Source organism: Apteryx rowi, unplaced genomic scaffold, assembly GCF_003343035.1.
Source record: "Apteryx rowi isolate R43461 unplaced genomic scaffold, aptRow1 scaffold_173, whole genome shotgun sequence".
NCBI lineage: Eukaryota > Metazoa > Chordata > Aves > Apterygiformes > Apterygidae > Apteryx > Apteryx rowi.
In genome coordinates, this window is record NW_020448008.1 from 836,191 (window position 1) to 856,125 (window position 19,935).

General features: G+C 40.8%; 2 protein-coding genes across 7 annotated transcripts in view; one reads left to right on the forward strand and one right to left on the reverse strand.

The window, feature by feature from the left end:
* SLC39A9 (solute carrier family 39 member 9) overlaps positions 1 to 19,935 on the reverse strand; it is a 39,894-nt gene that overhangs the window by 7,804 nt on the left and 12,155 nt on the right. The window contains exons 1-6 of one of the 6 annotated variants that reach the window (XM_026060983.1): positions 19,510 to 19,709; positions 18,975 to 19,092; positions 10,775 to 10,883; positions 4,672 to 4,863; positions 2,043 to 2,111; positions 618 to 703 (exon numbers count right to left, since the gene is read on the reverse strand). In XM_026060983.1, the coding sequence (XP_025916768.1) occupies positions 618 to 703; positions 2,043 to 2,111; positions 4,672 to 4,863; positions 10,775 to 10,883; positions 18,975 to 19,070 (552 nt within the window). In that variant the 5' untranslated portion in view covers positions 19,071 to 19,092; positions 19,510 to 19,709. Of the gene's footprint in view, positions 1 to 617; positions 704 to 2,042; positions 2,112 to 4,671; positions 4,864 to 10,774; positions 10,884 to 18,974; positions 19,093 to 19,321; positions 19,710 to 19,935 lie in introns of those variants that run through there. The other 5 variants (XM_026060982.1, XM_026060984.1, XM_026060985.1 and 2 more) reach the window with 5 other exon arrangements.
* Positions 19,815 to 19,935, forward strand: part of ERH (ERH, mRNA splicing and mitosis factor) — an 8,256-nt gene continuing 8,135 nt past the window's right edge. The window contains exon 1 of the mRNA XM_026060988.1: positions 19,815 to 19,935. Within this exon, the coding sequence (XP_025916773.1) occupies positions 19,934 to 19,935 (2 nt within the window). The 5' untranslated portion in view covers positions 19,815 to 19,933.

Here is a 19,935-nt window from a genome sequence, read left to right on the forward strand (position 1 = left end):
CTTTCCAACTTCAAGAGTCAGTGTTTCCTTGTTTAAAAGCTTTTCTGCAGAAGTGGCATATGATTGATATTGAAGCTACTACTAATTTTTTAGTAATCTGATATTATGAGGATTCAAATGATTAACCCTTTAAACAATAAAACACATATCTTCCCCATTTTCTTGGGAACATCACACAGAGGGAAGAACTGTCATCACCAGCATAAAGCTGCTTTTTCTCCTTGAACAAATACACTAGTATATGCTCCTGTGGTTCACCCTGCAGAACTTCTTCAAATACATCTCCTGAAACAGTAAGAATCATTTGATCCTTTTCGATTTGATTAGCTTCAAAAAAGCCAACATGAAGCTGCCGCATTTCGTAATAAACTGATCTTCCAAGGTAGGCAGTAAGGAATCGCTCTCATCCTCACCTCATTCAGACTTTGCATTCTCCATTTGATATCCAGTCATACATCACACCAGTGTTCTTTGGTCCTTCAAGCAGTACTACTGTTCTGTTCATTTCAATGATATAACACATTTCCATATTACATCACTGAGGGAACTTAGATCTTTAAGAATTTCTATATGCTTTAAGAGGCCTTTAAAGAACAGACTTTTGGATCATGACTTACCTTGTGCAACATAATCGCAACAAACACTATTAACTGGACACTAGTCTGGGAAGTAGAAGCTGCTGCACCCAATGCAACACCATCAGCTGAAAAAGGAGTGCAAGTTCATTGATTATTCATCCACATAACTTTCAGCTTTTTTTCAATGGCTGACAGTACCAAGCATGCTGATTTGAAAAGTCCGATTAATCAAAAAGCCATTAATACCATGAGCCCAAAACATTGCTCACTCCCCTTTGCTTCTTAAGCCATGACAACCTCAGAATTTCAGACAACCCTCAGCAGAAGCCATCTCATTTTCCATAAGAATAGAAAGGTAGAACTGAGAATCTATTCAGCATTGACACATCCTGACAGGACAGAATCAGGAAATAAGTTTAGTAATTTTACTCTTCTTTATAGAAGTTGCTTCCTATCTAAATTCAAAAAAGCTGTTTTAGATTCTCAACATTAAAGGAGTTTAAATTATTACTTTTCTTAAATGAAAACCTAAAATAATATTCTTGTACCATTTAACAAAAAGATATTATATCCATGAAACAGGAAATGGATTCTATTAGTCCTTTACATATAAACACTTTATTATTGAAATAACATCTTTTGATCAAAATCTTATGTCCTACACAATAACTTTCAACAGGGGAGATTAAAAAGCATCATTCTTTTATTATAAATACATAATGGAGAATTACAAAATGAATTTGTGTTGACTGCAATACATGCAAGGATTGAGAGAGTTACAAAAGTCAACATAAATGAGTTTCAGTCAAATGTTTGCACTGCATCCCACAAATCTCCTTTATCACAGGATGTTCCTTAAGAGAGAGGAAAAACTCCACAGCTCAACTGACATAGCAAACCCAAAGGGGTTTCACATTACATATCAAACATGTATTTTCACATATTGAAATGTAGCAGCTAAAGCAGCCAGCAAAGGAACAGGAGAGGGAGATAGTGAGCATCACATAGCAAGTTTTCAGAGGGGGGGAAAAAAAAGAAGGGAAAACATTGCACTCAAATAAAATTTCTATGGAAAATTCTGAGCAGTGGAGTATGTTTTCCCATTAAGTCTTGGGGACAAACCTTAGTTGGTTTTTTCCCCCCCCTTCCTCTTTTGCTTTGTTATAAAGCAAAAGTCAACAACTTTCAAAACCACCTCTGCATAACTCTTAATTTACCAGTTAAACCATAAAGGGACTCTCTACGCTCTCAAAGCTGTTCAACCTACAGCCATACTATTAAAGAGATAATTCAAGGTTAATAAAGGTGTGCAATGTAGTATATTTCAACATTAAACGCTCCTCATGGCTCTTTTCATGTGTTAATGATAACGTAATTTAAAAATGCATGTGTTTCTATAGCCTAAAGACAAGTTGCACAGCAACAGAAGTCCTTACCAAGTTCTAACAATAGGTCCCACATTACCTGCAGCATGGACCACTAATCCCAGCGTTGTGGTGATTTTGGAATTGCCTGATCTTGCAGCTTCTGGATCTGAAATGGTCATTAGGAAATTAAGGATTAAAGAGAGCAAATACACAAATTATACTGGAATAAAATTTATAAGATATCACTGCATATGTTCTCTAGGTGTGATAAGCAGCTTACTCAGTTATATAAGAATTCCAGACCAATTCATCCTTTGCATTTCTGCATTAGATTTACTATAAAATAGCTCAACACTTAGCACTACCAAATCACCTTACATTCCTCCAGCAAAAAGCTGTGGGACCATAGACTATTCTTTGCAATTTACAGGGTCATTGACACAGGCAGCTACAGTTCTTTTTCTTAACTTCCTAAAACCAAATTTTGAAGTTCTGTGCTACCAAGGGGAGAAAAGTCTAGTTTTGCATCACCAGAATCCAGAGCTGTTCTCAAGGACCAGGATTATTTTGCCCACATAGCCTGACATTGGTCTTTTCCTTCATGGGACAATCTTGGGCAGCCTCTGTTACACTGGTTCTCTGGCAATTCCTAGTAAGCTATAAATTCTACTTGTTGCCCTGAGGACAGTTGCAAAGATTTCCCTCCAACATTATACACCACAGAAAAAGAAATGCAGCCAGTGCTGCTTTAGATCCAGCATCTTGTCTGCAATTGTTTGATAACTATTCTGACCACATTTGCAAATTAACTCATTACACAGCACAACAGGGTAATATCCACTGCTATGCAATCAACAGTGAAATAGCTGCAGAGAATCACCACAATGAATGAGACAGATAAGTCTTACACAAGAACAGAAACATCCAATTCTTCAACTGATTAGTTCCAAACAGTTGAACAGCTATTATTTAATTGTACTAGTGTTCAGAAAGGTGACTGTAAGCACATTGACAAAGCTTCTTTAATCAAACAAATCTGTACTGATGCCAGAAAGTCTGGTTCCTTTCCTCCTGTCCAGCCCCCTCCTCCATTTGCTCTCTTACCACCACCAGCATCCCTGCCCAGGCACCCATGTGGTCACAGAGTTCATCAGATCAAGAAAGTGACCTAGCTAAACACTAATGGTTTTTTTTCAGTCAGATAGGTCCTCTGAAGCAGGGGAAGCCTATTTGAGTAACTGCAAAGGCTCCTGTTGGATGATCATGACTGTACTCATATCAAAAAGGAGGACATCATTCACAAAGAATGTTTTTTCAAGTTCTTCTCTTGCATTTCCTTGAAATTTAAGTTTATGTTAGATTGCCCAGAACTATACAAACTCAAAGAGATAGTCTCATCTAACTTCATACCTTCTTTCTATCCTACAGAATTTTTCTAGTTTAGAGAAAGTAAAATCTAACCACTTGGGGATAATAAAACTAACAGACAATGGTTCAAATGAGGAAAGAGCATTTCTTAAACCCACCTAATAAAAATTACAAAAACACCACTGCATTTCCTGTATCAGAGATACAGGCCAGAAAAAATGTACTTAATATCCTATTTTATAGTGTGTACCTCTAACACAGATCAACAAAAACAGTCAATTTTCTGCTATTTGCTCTGATCAGAGACACTGGAAATGGTCATAATCTGTACACAGATTCTCGTGAAAGTTGATTCTCCGAGTGACCTGCCACCCTACCTGCTAAGGTTTTCTTTGAAAAGCTACGAAAATGAGCTAGCCAAGGCCATGGCTCCATCTACCCTTCTCCAGCAGTGTGAGCATGAACAGCCCTTGCACTGGCCTCTCATCCTTCCCACCACACTGACTCCATACAAGCATTTGCACAGCTGCACAGTGAAYTGCCAAGGATCCGACTAAAACACACATACCTCCCCTTATTTTGTGTTTTACTCATCTACATCAGTTCCCTAGTTTTGGGGGGCCAAATTCCATCGTCAGAGAAGACTACATGGGAGAGAACAACCAGGCAGAGGCAATAACTACCTCTTTTGGTGACAGTGCCTCTTAAATGCGTGTCAAACTACAGTCTGAAAGCGAAGCCACAGGCAAAGGCAGGAAACAATGGCAACTGTGGGCATTTCAAGAAACTTGCAAGGAAGTTGAGAAACCTGTGCACTCTGCATGAAGTAGTGAGTCTGTAGCCTAGTGTGGGACCTAGCTGTGCAGTTACAACAAAAGACCAGAGTTTACATTTAGCTATTGATTCAATTTTTGCAGTCTTACATAGGATAACTTTGTTCTTTGAAAATATTACCTCAACGTATGACAATTAAGTAGGAAAAAAAAGACAAAGGAAGATAAAACTAACCTGACTTTTTTTGGAAAGCCAAAGAAATTCCCTATGGGTGATACCATGAAACAGACAATAACTGAAGTGTCAAGTCGCCTTTCATCCCCACACTGTATGTGCTCTACAGTTATTTCATATTAGCAAAGCAAACTCTCAAATTCTGCTGGATTCCAGGAGACATATTCCAGCACAAGCGTTTCACACAGATCCTGCTTTATGCTTGTACAGCACCTACTGAAACTCAGGTCCTCTCTTAACAGAAATTCGCAACATGACGGGTCAAATTAAATCCCGGCAGCATTCAGAAAAATTGCATCTTGTTAATAAAGACTAATTAGCAAGTATAATTAAAGTGACTCTTTACTTACCATCTGTAGAGTGCACATGAGAGCTGCCTATCTGGTCCACCAACAGCATGAAGACAAAGCCGAGGACAAGGGAAACACCAATGAAGGCATGCAACCTGGAGTGGTCATGGCCATATTCATGCACAACCGGGATTTCTGCTACCTTCTCAGACTCCATCACACGCTGCACCTCACTTGCCGGGTGATGTTTCCCTGTGGCAAGCAAGCACACAGATTAGGAGGCAGGGGCCTATATATGGCATGCTTGCTTTTTTTCCTCCTTTGCTGAAAGTGTTCCTCACTCACTCTTAGTCAACACAAAAAAGTCATCAGTCTTTCTTAGCCCAGTTTCCTAGGGCAGCATGCATTTRCTTGGTTGACCTCCTTTTGTCTGCCCTTCCCATACATCTTCAGCATCTTCAGCAAACAAAACTTCTTTTCAAATATTTCATAGGTTAGTAATACTGACAAATGTCTCTACCTACAGTGAATTTTAGAAAGTAGAGATGTAATGTAATTTTACTAACTTTTACAGGTTGTTATTTGCCCTAGTGGGATCTTTATATTTTTAGTCATGAGCCACCAGAAGCAAAACCCTCACTATATAAAATTTCCAATTTCAACACTCATCAATGAGCGTATATCTGAATTTATATGGGTTTAAAGAGGAAGGCCTTACTGGAAGGTGCATCTAACATCCCCAGTAGTCTTTCACCTAATGGCTCCCAAGCAACATCCACAAAATCCTCCAAACTTGCTCATGACCACGGAAAGCTACTGCTTCAGCAATCCAGTCTGACACACAGGGCAAACAACRTCTGCAAGAACACGGCTTTTTCAGGACTGGCCAAAGACTGGGGATAGCTGCCTTAATATATTCATGTGAAAGATTAAAAAAAATAGCAAAGTTGGGGTAGTTTCCAGCTGATAGAAGCACAGAATCATATCTAAGCTTTCCTTCTGCCAACAAGATACAGAAACACACTCTTAGAAGGACTTTTATGAGGCACTAGCACAGATCAGGCATAAGGAGGTTTGAATCAAGTCCCTGACAACCACCTAGCACACAGTGCACGTTCTACTTCTTGGTTTCACACACTGTGCTCACCTGAATCTTATGTTCTTTCTTAGGGCCCTGGCAGAGACAAGATATCAAGCTAGACAGTCCTTTGGCTGATTCAGAACAGATATTTTCATGCTCCTCAGCATACATTAAAAATATAACTTTTATAATAAGTAGTAACAGTTGTACTTCCATGACAGCTAAGGCCCTTTATACAGGGTAAGTATTATTGAAGTGTTATCAATGGGRGAACACACACAGTAAATTTATTTCCTTATCTGGTACCCCAAGCTAAGTCAGATGTTTGAGATGCATGCTACACTGAGGCCCCGAACTACCATTCAGTGCAAGTTGCCTCCATTCCAGAACAAGGACAACGCTTACAACTATGTTTGGCAGGTTCAATTAATATGTGTAAATCTCCTTAAGGTCCTATGATGAAAGGGTTCCAGTTTTTGTTTTTCTGCTAGACCAAATCAATCTTCAATTATAATTATTTTAGTAAAGTCTTCTGCCCTTCCTCCACACTTAGAGAACATGGCTGGTCACAGAGGCAACTCTTTTGTATTTCTATGGAAACTCTTAAAAGAAATTTGGTTTAAAATAAGAAATCAAAAACAGGGATACCATTTTGCAAAGCTCCAATGCCCTGCAGAACACATGCATCACAGTCCAGTGTAAGAAAGCAGCTGCCACATTAGTTTCTACCCCCTCACAAACTACCATTTAGCAGCATAATATAATCTGTAAACACAAGGAGGACTCTGTCTTGTTCAAATGCTCAATCAAAAACCACACTTTCTCTTTTCTTAAGATCTGACTGAACTAAATGCTAACAGTCTCTTGAGATCAGTGATCACCATAAAAGACAACTGAACATCCCTGGCAAGACAAGGATGCCTCAACATTTCTCTTACTTGAACAGATCTTTCAACAAATCACTTGGGGAAGGAGGGAAAGGGATCACACTATGCATAGGCATTCAATCATGCCTCATGCAGAGTTTTTTGTTTGTTTGTTAATTTATTTAAGAGGAAGCCATTCAGTTTACTGGCATTTTTCAACTCATCCTACACTTTCCTCTCTGCTACCTTTACTCAGTCCACATGATCTTATCGCTTCTTATGTATTAATCATTTATTTCTACCCATCCCTTTTACACTCTTCCTTAAGTTTGAAATAGTATCCTTGCTTGATCATATCTACCAGCTGAACTACTGGTTTTTAAAATCTTTTCTGAAAAACACTTCTTCAAAAGGACTTGAAACAATAACACACACAAACCCCTGCCTCATTTAACTTTGTATTTCTTACTATTTCACAGAACAGCAATACCTTGATTACAGTACTATACAGAACAGCATTGATGATCCATTGAAAATTCTTAAAAATTTTTACTTGAAAGAACATTACTGATTTTAGTGTTATTTTAATCACCGCATTTAACTGTAAGACGACTAAAAGGACTAGTATACATTAAAAGAAACCCTAGTTTCTTTTCTATCAACTAGATTGTTTCATTGGTCAGACTACAAGGAACATTTCCCCAATAGTGGAATAGACACCGGTTTTGAGGGAACTATCATTTGGCTTTGGAAAGTTGTTTGACTTCAGAACAGCTTATTTGTTCTACCTGAATCAAGGTAAGGCCATTCATGTCTGAATTTATTATTATAGTCATTACAATTCAACGCTAAAGATATCTCTTTTGGTTCAACTATGTATTTTTAAGGTTCACTCAAGATACACTGCCTCTCAGCTTACTTTTTTATGTACCTTTTACACATTTTACCCTTTTAAAACAACAAGAATAGAAAAAGAACAACAAAAATCCAAAACCAAAGGGAAGAACAGTACACATTAGGGCTTTCCTAACTTTTTGGGTTTAAGTGAGAAATGTAAAACTTTAATTTTGGGGAGGCTTTCTGGTTGACAACCACTCTTCAGAAGTTTCAGATATTAACGTTAAAAACCTGACTTACTCTAGCAAAGTCTTATTGCATGACATCTTCTTGGATTTGATATAATCATACAATCCCACTGCTATAAACAGAGAACATTAGAACAGGCTTGGCAACCTCAGCAAGATTTCACAAATGTATCTTTACTGAACAAGATTAACCTGTAACATAACTTTAGACCAACCAATATTGTTAACATTCCTTCTGATTACGTCAAGTCACAAAACACATTCGGTAATTTGGGCAATCTGTTTGACAGTAGTTACCCACTTTCATCCATTAAAGCAAAGAACTGAAGTCACCAAGGAAGTTTACTTTGGTTATGATCAAATAATAATCATTGCCTGAAAGTTCTCACTCTAATCACTTACATGCAAAATCAAGGACTCCCCTGCCACAGTGCCCTTGCTCTTCTAAAAACTGAAGGTGCAGAACTTCCAATAAATTGTTTCCTGCTCTATTTTGGTAAATAAGACTTCTTGAAAACAAACAGTGATTTTTATTTTAAGATGCAAGTAAAACCTTAAAATACATAAGAACCTTGTTAACACAGACATTACGAAGACAAGACGAAGTCATTCTGTATATATAAAAATAATTACATTCAGGCTTAAGCCTCAATGTCTCTTTAGATAACTTTCCAGATTTAATTTACATGAGTGGGTGAAGTTGTAAACATACCAAAAGCTGTGAAGTTCTGAGCCTTAAGCTTAACTTTGAATACTTTACTTCTGCAAGAAAGACATTTAAATAATTTCTGTAGTTAAATCTGTAATAGCTGTGAATTTCATCTCTCTGCAATATAAGAAGTCTAGTTCTCTCATTTCTTCAACAGAGGAAGACAACAACTTAGGATTTGACTTGCAAGTGCAATGTGCTAGAGGAAATTAAACTTCAGGTAGGACACTAGAAAATAGAATTATCCAAAAGAGATCATTCTCAGTGCTACTTAAACCTTTCTTTATAGACAGACTGGCTTTAGTCAGGAGACTTAGTTAGGAAATGAGTCTGAAATTGCTCTCAGAAGAAATTAGGTTTTCCTAGGTACTTATATCTGACTTTACTACTGCACTAATGGGAAGTACCTTTTTTCTCCAAATATAAACACTATATAACTTACCATTTAATAGTTCTTAAGCTGGATGTAGATGTGATACACGAACGGTATACCACATTTAGTGAAAAAATATGCAGTTGTTCTCAGTAATTGTATTTACTGCTAGCCATATCATTAGAAGAAAATTTAGTCTACTCAGAATTAAAATGAAGAGTAAACCCACAACTACAGCTCGTTAGAGAGATCCTACATTACAGTGCACAAATTACAATACAGTATAAAAGCATAATCAGAGGTTCTTTCATTTCTTAATCATGGATGATTTTATATATTATTTTCCGTTTACTTTAAATGTAACTAGAACAACATATAAAGTTAGTGGAAAATACAGCAGGCTAAAATAAAACCTACCACTAAAAAGAAATTGTATTTCTTTTTATAAGTTTAAAATAAATAAATAAATATAAATATAAATAAATAAATATATATCTATATATATATAGATATAGAAGAAAAGGGTGTAGAAACAAGAAAAAATAGCCAAGCAACTTAGAGGATTATGACTTTCTATCAAAGATTAGAAACAATGGTATATCAGACACATTTGCAAAGTTCTCTACAGCCTCAACTTTATAGGCCTTTCCTCTGAGACTAATAAGTTGTTGCTGTTTACTTTCAGATAAAGTTCTGATTTTAAGCATATTGAAAAATTTTACACATGCAATGGTAATGTAATAGCACAAACACTCCAAACTTAAGCAATAATTAAAGTGCACTCCAACAAACAGAGGTAATGAGCCCAGACTATTAAAAATAAGTGCATAACCTCATAAACTGAGGTTTTCCAAGACTTCTAGGTATGAGATGGGCCCTGTGCTGATGCTCCTACAGGACATGTTATCTCCATTAGCTTTAAGCTATTCATTAAAGGTGAAGTTATCTGAAAGGCTGGTGGCAGCAGACTAGAACTGGATAGGTGAAGTTGGCACCTCAYGCATATAGCTAGCATCTACCTACGATGGACGTTGCCACTCAAAACAGGAACGCCTCCTACTCTGTGAATTAGCCCTATGTAACCACAATTTTCAGACAAGTGTATTAAAGGAACTTAATTACAACTTCAGTCCATTTTAAACTGAGATTCCATAGCTGCCTAATGTCGTCTGACTGCTGGCTGCTGCAGTTTCACCTTTCCCACCTAACCTCGGTCATGTGTTCCCACCCCTTTTTTTTTTGTACCAACACTCATCAGTCTCATTATTGAGCTATTTCAATATATTAAGCAGCAGAAAATTAAAGACAAGGAGAAAAAAAATAAGAACTTGGGCTGCTATGGAACTGCTTGAATAGCTGAAAACTGGTGTTTCAAGAAGTGATTCAGGAAGACATCAAACATCTCTGCCTTGGGCCAGCAAGGCCCATCAGAAAAGCCAACAGATTGCTGTGGGCAGTAAGGGCATCAGTCATCCAGTGTTCATTCTCTACAGCTGTAAGAAACTAACCTTGCTTCAACAAGTCCTTTAGTTTCAAAGGAAGAATCACTTATAAGGGAAGTACACATAGATCTATAGAACACTTCTGGTTACAGCAACAACTGTATAATAATAAAAGTGATCTAAACCACAGAAAGCAACAGCAAATAACCCACAAGATCATTCTCTCCCAAAGGCATCTTTATGCCTCTTGTTTGAGGTTCCAGTGAGAGTTAAACTTTAACTCTCCTCAGCATACGGAACACTACACATGACCCTGCATAAAAGGCCATGAACAGTACAGTACACTGGACCTGCAAATGACTGGATCACTCAGGAATAGTAAGCTGATCCACAGCCTGACCATGTTTCTTTGTCAAATCACCATTAACATACAGTATTGTGCTTATGAAAGTTTTGTGATTTTATGCTGGCTTTCCATCATGCTGCTGTGACCGCTCACTCCCCCATCTCATGCTACACGACCTGGAAACATGTTGTAGTGTATCATCACACCACAACCTAAGTTATCTTGAACAAGAGCATCTGTGGACATGGTTTTGGTTCTTACCCTCCAAAATGTCTTCATAAAGTGCATGTACTCCTTCTGGCACAATGACGGCCAAGGCAGTTCCACACAGCAGCCCAGCACCCAAAACAGTCACCAACTTTAACCTCTCCTGCAAGCAAGCATAAAATATGTATCATCTTTAGGAATGAAAAATCCTCCTCTACTCTCCCTCATTACTAGACCTTAAATGAAGGTGGGGGGGGGCAGGCAGTAATCCACAAAACCTCTGCATAATTTTTATTCAAGAGCCCCAGTTTCCCAGTCCTTTATTTCTAATGATTAACGTGAACATGTCCACAGCATCTGATGCTAACAGTCAAAGTAGAAAATGAAGATTAGAAATGACTTGATTGTTACCATTAGACAAGAAATGATACATGGCATATGTGAAAATAGCAAGGATTGTTATATTTGCCACTAATGATTTTTGGGGGCTAATTCACCCTGTAGTGCTCCAACTGCAAGGCCTACAGAGGTGAAGAAAGACAGAGTGCCTGAATTTTGGAGCATGTTTTTAATTCTATATTTTATCTTCCTTCTGGGTTTGCAATCAAATATATCCTTCCTACTAGAAATTATATATAAACATGCCAGTTTCCTAAAACTTCTGGTAGGCATGGCACAGCACAAGAGAAATTGCCTGCTCCTCCATAATTCTAATCTATATAACCAAGGAATATACTAGAAAGATAAACCAAAGAAAATACAGAAAGACAAGAGAACAATAATAAAAATGCACCTATAATACATTGGCTGAGTATGAGTCTAAACTGCTAAGTCAGCTATACTTATTTAATATAGAAAAAGGCTAAGAAAGAAGTTTTAGGACTACAGGAACAAAGGAAAGATTTCATAGAAAAAAAATGCAAGAGGAATGCTACCTTCACCTAAAGGCTTGCAGAGACATGAGAAATGATGTTAAGCTATTAAGACTGTTAGTGTCACGTGATAGATGAAGTACATTTCAGTCTTCATTGAACGTACAACCTGTGCGCAGAAGCCTGCCCTCAAAACTGCCATAATTTAATGGCATTTTACTTAGTATGGTATCATGGAAGAATAGATTTAATTTAAAAACATAAAATTGTGAATAAAAAAAAGCTTAAGAGCAACTTATGGGGGTTTTTTTGTTCTTGGGTTTTTTTTGTTTTGTTTTGTTTTTTTTACACTTGAAAGTTCTGATAATGTGCTCCATATATTCCAAAAACAACCAAATGCATAAGTTGCCCACTGAATGTGTAAAACTGCAATATGTACCATAATATTTTCAAAGTGTCAGGTAGCTACAAAATATGACAGACAGGACTGAATCCCAAAGATTGGTTCAAAACTAGAATTACAGAAGTCATTTAAAGGGCTTCTTTAAATGAGAGTTTGAATGAGGGAACTGAATGAAGGAACTGCATTAGACAAAATGATAATGGTGCTAACACACATTTTATGCCAGTTTTTTTTTTTTTAATTTACCAGGAGATGCATAAATGCAGAACAGTGTTTATTGTTTTTACCACCGCTTTTAAGCCTTCCAGTAGCGTTTTAAAAGGAGTTAAAGACTATGCAAAAGTACCACATTTTAGGGAATTACAAAAAGATATTCCACTCTAGGTAGTTACAGATCATAGCACTCCCCTTTCCCCTTGGCAAACATAGCTAAAACTGAAATCCTCTGTAAAATCTAAGTGTTGCAAATTTGTAATTAAACCTTAGAGAATATTAGGTAAACGTAATATTTTTATAGTATAATAAAGAAAAAAGGCTAGTTCATATTCCAGGGAAATCAAGTTTCTGCAACAAGCTTAAACAAACAACAAAAGCAGGTAAAGATTTTCTAAGCAGTTGCTACTAATAGTATGGATTATCTTTCTAGAAAGATTCTAATTTTGGACAAAAAGCCTAGAGACACAACACTACTCCCTCAACTGCAGTACCTCTTGACTAAATTCTATTTTTCCTATGTAAGAACAATTTACTATTAACTTTTGTTTGCTTGTGACTACAATACTGAGAGGCTAAGTCAAAGTCATGCACCGAAAATCCAATTACATAAACATCTAATGGTCCCTAAAGTACAACAATTTGCTTCATGTGGCAAGTTTCCCTCCCCTCCAGAGAATCATTTCTGCAATAGCCCTTATCATACCACCCCTAGTAACTACTGAAGTTCAGACCTTGATATCAACTCTGTATCACCTACTTTGTGGCAGAACCATCATCATCTTGAATGCACAACGAGATGTCTGTGTGCTACCCAAATACCAGCGTTAACTATTGAGGACCTGGAGAGCAGTGTCTGATTAACAGGAAAGCACTACTCATAGCATATCCTTATTATGCCCCCCCCTTCTCCTTCATGCACTGTAATGATGCAAGCTGAATAAATCTCACCTAAATAGGTGAGAATTGCACAGAAGAAATACAGGCTCTGGAGGGACTTACAACTAGCTTTCTAAATGCATGCCAAACATAACATAAGGAAATATTTAGAACTTTACTGGGGAAAATTCAAGTAGTAATATGCAGGAGATGAAAATATTTGTAAGTTTTCCACCAACAGGCACTGCACAGTCACATATATGATAACTACACCTGATAAGTTGTTATACAGTGGGAATCTACATAAAGAGCTGATCTTCCACACCGACGGTTTTTAAAGCAGTTTGGCCAAAATACGACATCTCAAAGGCACAATAAGATGATGTTTATAGTGCTGCAGTATAATCTCTCATTCTACACTATATATATTTATATACACACACATACACAAACTGCCAAAACCAAAATGTCAGAAGTAGGACTGTTGACTGCAAATATTGCTTGCTTTAATTTGGACATCCGTGATTTTTTAAAAAGCACGAAAATCACACACACTAACAAATTACTATTTCAAGAAAAGTCAGCATTCTTAGAGATGAATACAGCAGTCTAATAATTGCAGTCTACCCAGATGGGTGAAAGTCATCTAGTTTGGTCCAAGAAATTGAGTCTTTTAAAAATAAACCATTTAGTTCCCAAAACACTTATGTATCTCATGAAAAACAACAACAGAGTAAATAGTGTTAAAAACCTCACAGGAAAATATCTTAACTTTCTATTCCAAAAGAAAACCCAAACTCTCAAATAAGCAAGATGTTCCACAGCTCAGTGTTTCGCCAGGAGTGATGTCAGTTTCTTGCTTTAAATCTGCATAGCATTGAAGCTCTGACACCCCCAGCAGAAGCTTTCACCTACTTTCAGTAGCAAGCAGTCCCACTTCAGTCAACACTGCCTGTGTTTATCAGGCATTCAAAGGATCCAAACTTCTAGAAGTTTTTTGGTTTTGTTTTAATTTTTGGCTTTTCAGCTACAACTTGAGGGAGCCTCAAAAACTGGCACAGTCTGGTTTCTGGCCCAAGGCTAGCCTAAAAGAGTACTGCAAATCAGGACTAAGCTGAATGGATTCATATCTGCATACATAAAGTGAAGCTCTGCCCAGTCTGTACCTTTCTAGCACAGATACCTGGCTGTACTGGAGTTTCATACTTTTAAGAATATTCAAATCTAACTCAAAGGACAGAAAACAAGACAAAAATCAGAACACAAACAATAAGTTCCACAGCAAAAAAAAGTCTTCTGAAGAAATGCCTTAACATTAGTAAATAATTTTATTGTTCTCCAGCATCCGGGGTGAATCATGTAAACCATTCATTTTTATTTCCTACTTCGACCTTTACAAGCAATGCCCTTGCAAGGTATTTTTTTCCTCGCTGAAGCTATAAGAAGTTTTGCAAACCAGGGAATATGCAGTCCAAACAGTCATTTCAGTTTAAAATTATCCACATTGCAAATGCTTAGTCAATTATTTTAAACAAAACAATTCTAACTGCTAATTACAGAATCACAGAATGGTTGAGGTTGGAAGGGACCTCTGGAGATCATCTAGTCCAACCCCCCTGCTCAAGCAGGGTCACCTAGAGCACGTTACACAGGATCGCGTCCAGGTGYGTTTTGAATATCTCCAGAGAAGGAGACTCCACCACCTCTCTGGGCAACCTGTTCCAGTGCTCTGTCACCCTCACAGTGAAGAAGTTTTTCCTCATGTTCAGATGGAAGTGTCTGTGTTTCAGTTTGTGCCCGTTGCCTCACGTCCTGTCGCTGGGCACCACTCACTGAAAAGAGTCTGGTCCCATCCTCTTGACAGCCTCCCTTCAGATACTTGTACACGTTGATAAGATCTCCTCTCAGCCTTCTCTTCTCCAGGCTAAACAGGCCAAGCTCTCTCAGTCTTTCCTCATAAGAGAGATGCTCCAGTCCCCTAATCATCTTTGTAGCCCTTCGCTGCACTTGCTCCAGTAGTGCCGCATCCCTCTTGTACTGGGGAGCCCAGAACTGGACGCAGTACTCCAGATGTGGCCTCACCAGGGCTGAGGAGAGGGGGAGAATCACCTCCCTCGACCTGCTGGCAACACTCTTCCTGATGCACCCCAGGATACCATTGGCCTTCTTGGCCACAAGGSCACATTGCTGCCTCATGCTTAACTTGGTGTCCACCAGCACTCCCAGGTCCTTCTCGGCAGAGCTGCTTTCCAGCAGGTCAACCCCCAACCTGTACTGGTGACTGGGGTTATTCCTCCCCAGGTGCAGGACCCTGCACTTSCCTTTGTTGAACTTCATGAGGTTCCTCTCCGCCCACTTCTCCAGCCTGTCCAGGTCTCTCTGAATGGCAGCACAGCCCTCCGGTGTATCCGCCACTCCTCCCAGTTTGGTATCGTCGGCAAACTTGCTGAGGGTGCACTCTGTCCCTTCATCCAGGTCATTGATGAAGAAGTTGAACAAGACTGGACCCAGGACTGACCCCTGGGGGACACCGCTAGCTACAGGCCTCCAACTAGACTGCACCGCTGATCACAACTCTCTGAGCTCTGCCATTCAGCCAGTTCTCAATCCACCTCACTGTCCACTCATCTAACCCACACTTCCTGAGCTTCCCTATGAGGATGCTATGGGAGACAGTGTCAAAAGCCTTGCTGAAGTCTAGGTAGACAACATCCACTGCTCTCCCCTCATCTACCCAGCCAGTCATTCCATCATAGAAGGCTATCTGGTTAGGCATGATTTCCCCTTGGTGAAGCCATGCTGACTACTCCTGATCACCTTTTCCTCCACACGCTTGGAGATGGCCTCCAGGATGAGCTGCTCCATCACCTTTGCAGGGATGCAGGTGAGGCTGACTGGCCTGTAGTTCCCTGGGTCCTCCTTCTTGCCCTTTTTGAAGACTGGGGTGACATTGGCTTTCTTCCAGTCTTCAGGCACCTCTCCTGTTCTCCATGATCTTTCAAAGATGATGGAGAGTGGCTTAGCAATGACATCCGCCAGCTCCCTCAGCACTCGTGGGTGCATCCCATCAGGGCCCATGGATTTGTGGGTGTCAAGTTTGCTTAAATGTTCTCTAACCCACTCCTCCTCCACCAAGGGAAAGTCTTCCTTTCTCCAGACTTTCTCTCTTGCCTCCAGGGTCTGGGGTTCCTGAGGGCTGGCCTGAGCAGTAAAGACTGAAGCAAAGGCGGCATTCAGTAACTCTGCCTTCTCTGCATCCTTCATCACCAGCGCACCCACCCCATTCAGCAAAGGGCCCACATTTTCCCTAGTCTTCCTCTTGCTACTGATGTATTTGAAGAAGCCCTTCTTGCTGTCCTTGACATCTCTCGCCAGATTTAATTCCAAACGGGCCTTAGCCTTCCTCGTCGCATCCCTGCATACTCTGACAACGTTCCTATATTCCTCCCAAGTGGCCTGTCCCCCTTTCCACTTTCTGTAGACTTCCTTCTTCTGGTTGAGTTTTGCCAGGAGCTCCTTGCTCATCCATGCAGGTCTCCTGCCTCCTTTGCTTGACTTCCTACTCAGAGGGATGCACCGCTCTTGAGCCTGGAGGAGGTGATGTTTGAATATTAACCAGCTCTTTTGAACGCCCCTTCCTTCTAGGGCCCTCACCCATGGGATTCCTCCAAGTAGGTCCCTGAAGAGGCCAAAGTTTGCTCTCCTGAAGTCTAGGGTTGCGATCTTACTTAGTGCCCTGCCTCCTCCTCGCAGGATCCTGAACTCCACCATCTCATGGTCACTGCAGCCAAGGCTGCCCCCGACCTTCACATCTTCCACCAGTCCTCCTTTGTTTGTTAGTACGAGGTCCAGCAGCACACCTCTCCTTGTTGGCTCCTCCACCACCTGTGTCAAGAAGTTGTCACCAATGCTCTGTTTGTGCCTAGCTGTGTTGTCTTTCCAGCAGATATCAGGGTGGTTGAAGTCCCCCATGAGAACCAGGGCCTGGGATCGTGAGGCTACTTCCAGCTGTCTGTAGAAGGCCTCATCGACTTCCTCTTCCTGATCAGGTGGCCTGTAGTAAACACCCACAACAGTGTCACCCATGCTAGCCTGCCCTTTAATCCTTACCCATAAGCTCTCAATTAGCTCTTCATCCACCCCTAGGCACAGCTCACTACATTCCAGTTGCTCTCTCACATAAAGAGCATATAATTAGGTATTTCCAGGATTAGACAGTATTTGCACAAAAACCATCTGCGAAGAGGTTCAGCTCCTCTTTTAAATCAGCATAACATATGGGTCCTTAGAAAATCTAATTTAAGTCAAGTGCAAAACTGAATCAAGAAATTCAGAGAGTTTAAGATACTCCAATAAACTTATTTACAAACTGTACACACATTTACAAACATTGCATACATAACAGCAGGTTGATAAGTATTTGGTTACTGTTTATGCAGAGCACTATATTTTTGGTTCCACAAATTTTTTATAATGGCATTGTATTCCTGAAGCAGTCAGGAGTCCCTAGCGATTTAGGAGCTCCTGATCCAACTGTACAGACATGTATAAACCACAAACACTTCAACACCACCTCCAAACAACTTACAACCAGGTATAAAGAAACAGCAGGCGACTTTCAAAAACATTCATGAGGAAATGTTAAAAAAAAAAAAAAAAAACACACAACCTTGAGATAATATTAACATGCTAGGTAGTGGTCTTAGCAAATTTGCAAGAAAGTCCTTTCTAGGCATCAGGGAAAAAGTGAGGGAGAAGAAAGTGGCCATAGCCTTGAAAATGTTTAAGGGAAGGTCCATCAAAGCAAATACAGAGTCGAACTAATTTTTATGGAAAGATCTCAGGATATATTCAATTCATTCAGTTGAACTGTGCTATAACAGAAAGGAACTGCATTTCTTCCCATGCTGTTCACAATCTACTGCTCCCCAAAGCCTCCACTGCAACAGTTATCATGAGACTAAAGGATAGGTTCAAAGTGTGATGTGATGGGGAAACAGGTTACATCTCTTTTCCAGCACCTCCCTTTCCAAGAACAGTGCTGTATCCAACAGAAATGATAAACCAGGCTTTTACTACTTTATAATGATTGAACTTTCACTACATTACATCTACTGCAACAGTCAACATTTCGAAAAAAATAAAAGCCCACGGGCCTCAGAGGATATTATGAAACTTCCAGAGACTGTAACAATGATAATGCCATCTCTTAGAAGAGCCCAAATACATTTGCTTCTAAATTCCTTTACTGCTTGGACTCGCATTTGCTCCATAACAGTTTCCCTCTCTTTTAAAAATATCTTTTTTATCCTAGATATTTTTCAAAAAGAACGCTTTGAGTTGTCAGGGATATTAACATGACTTGAAATTTTTCTTATAATCATCAAAGAGCTAATTGTTATCTAGTGGGTAGTATAAAGTGTGAGCAAAATAGTTAACCAAAACCAATTTTCTGAGAACATTTTCAGAATTGGTTTAGAAGCCCTGACTCAAAGAGTCCATGGACACATAATAAAACTTAGCCTCTAACTTCAGAAGTTTCTGACACAAACTCCTCACAAGAAAAACAATGTCCAGCTACTCTCTTGTTCTTCAACCATAGGCTGAGGCTTTGCTGTACCTGCAGCTGAGAGACTTGGATAGATTTTGTTATGTTTAAGTGATTTTACGCACATTTTTGAGCAAACCTTATTTTATGCTGCGATTTTCAGTGAAGGTTAACATCCACTCATGTTTTCCTTAGAAATCTTTTTAAATTAGAAGAGCACCTRCAACAGCATAGCTATAGTTGAAAGGGGACAGCATTGATACCTCTTGGTGGATTTTGCATCTAATTCCTGCTATTCTTCCTTAGCAACCAAGGAGCAGTTTGGTGAAACCGTCTTACCTCTGAAAAATTAACTGCCAGAGGAATAATCCCTGCCACATAACAGGCAACCAGCATGGCCAGAGACAGCAGGCAGATGGAGGGGAAATCATCCATTTCGCTGCTTTCTGTCCAGTCCCTTAAAGTGAAATTCAACAGCAACTTTTTCACCTCGTCCCGCACGCCTTAACCCGTGCAGACACCGAGGTCCCAGGAAAGGCCTTCAGCCATGTCTGTCCTGCCCGGCAGCTCCGGCCGGCTCAGCCCCCGGCGGCGGCACCCTCCGGGCCGGGTGTGCGGCAGCCGCGGCTCTGCCCGACGCGGCCGGCGGGGCGGGGCGGCCCAGCCCGGACAGGCGCAGCCCTCACCTGAGGCGGCTGGACCCTGCCTGCACCGCCCGCTACGGCGGGGGAGGAAGCGCCGGGCACCGCGGCCACTCCGCACAGCGGGCCGAGGCCGCGGGGAGGGCTGAGGCGAGGGGCCGGGCCGGGAGGGGAGGGGACGGGAAGCCGCACCGGTCCGCGGGCACCCTGCAGCCACCAGCCGCCGCCGCTACCTCGGACGCCAAGTGCCACCTCCACGACACAGTACTTCCTCTTCCAGGGCGCATCCATCACGTCATCCCGCGCGCTTCCCAACTTCAAGATGGCGGGCGAGGCCGCGGCCACCTAGCGGCCCGCGCGGGCCGAGGCGGGAAGGCGCGCAGCTCCCCCACCAAAGATGGCGGCGCGGCGTGGCGCGGCCCTCCCGTGACTATTCCCGCAAGCCCCACCCCTCGCCCAGCATGGCGCGGGCGGTCGTTCCCGGCATCCTCCGCGCCCTGCCGTGTGGCAGCGCGCTCTCGCGCGCCGCGTGCGGCAGTCTACCACCTCGTCGTCTATGGTCGGCCGTTAGCGAGGCGTTTCCGGCCAGCGCGGGGGCTTGTGGGGGATCGTCGGGCGCCTCTTAGTTGGCGGCGGAGCTGCGGAGCGGGAGCCGCTAT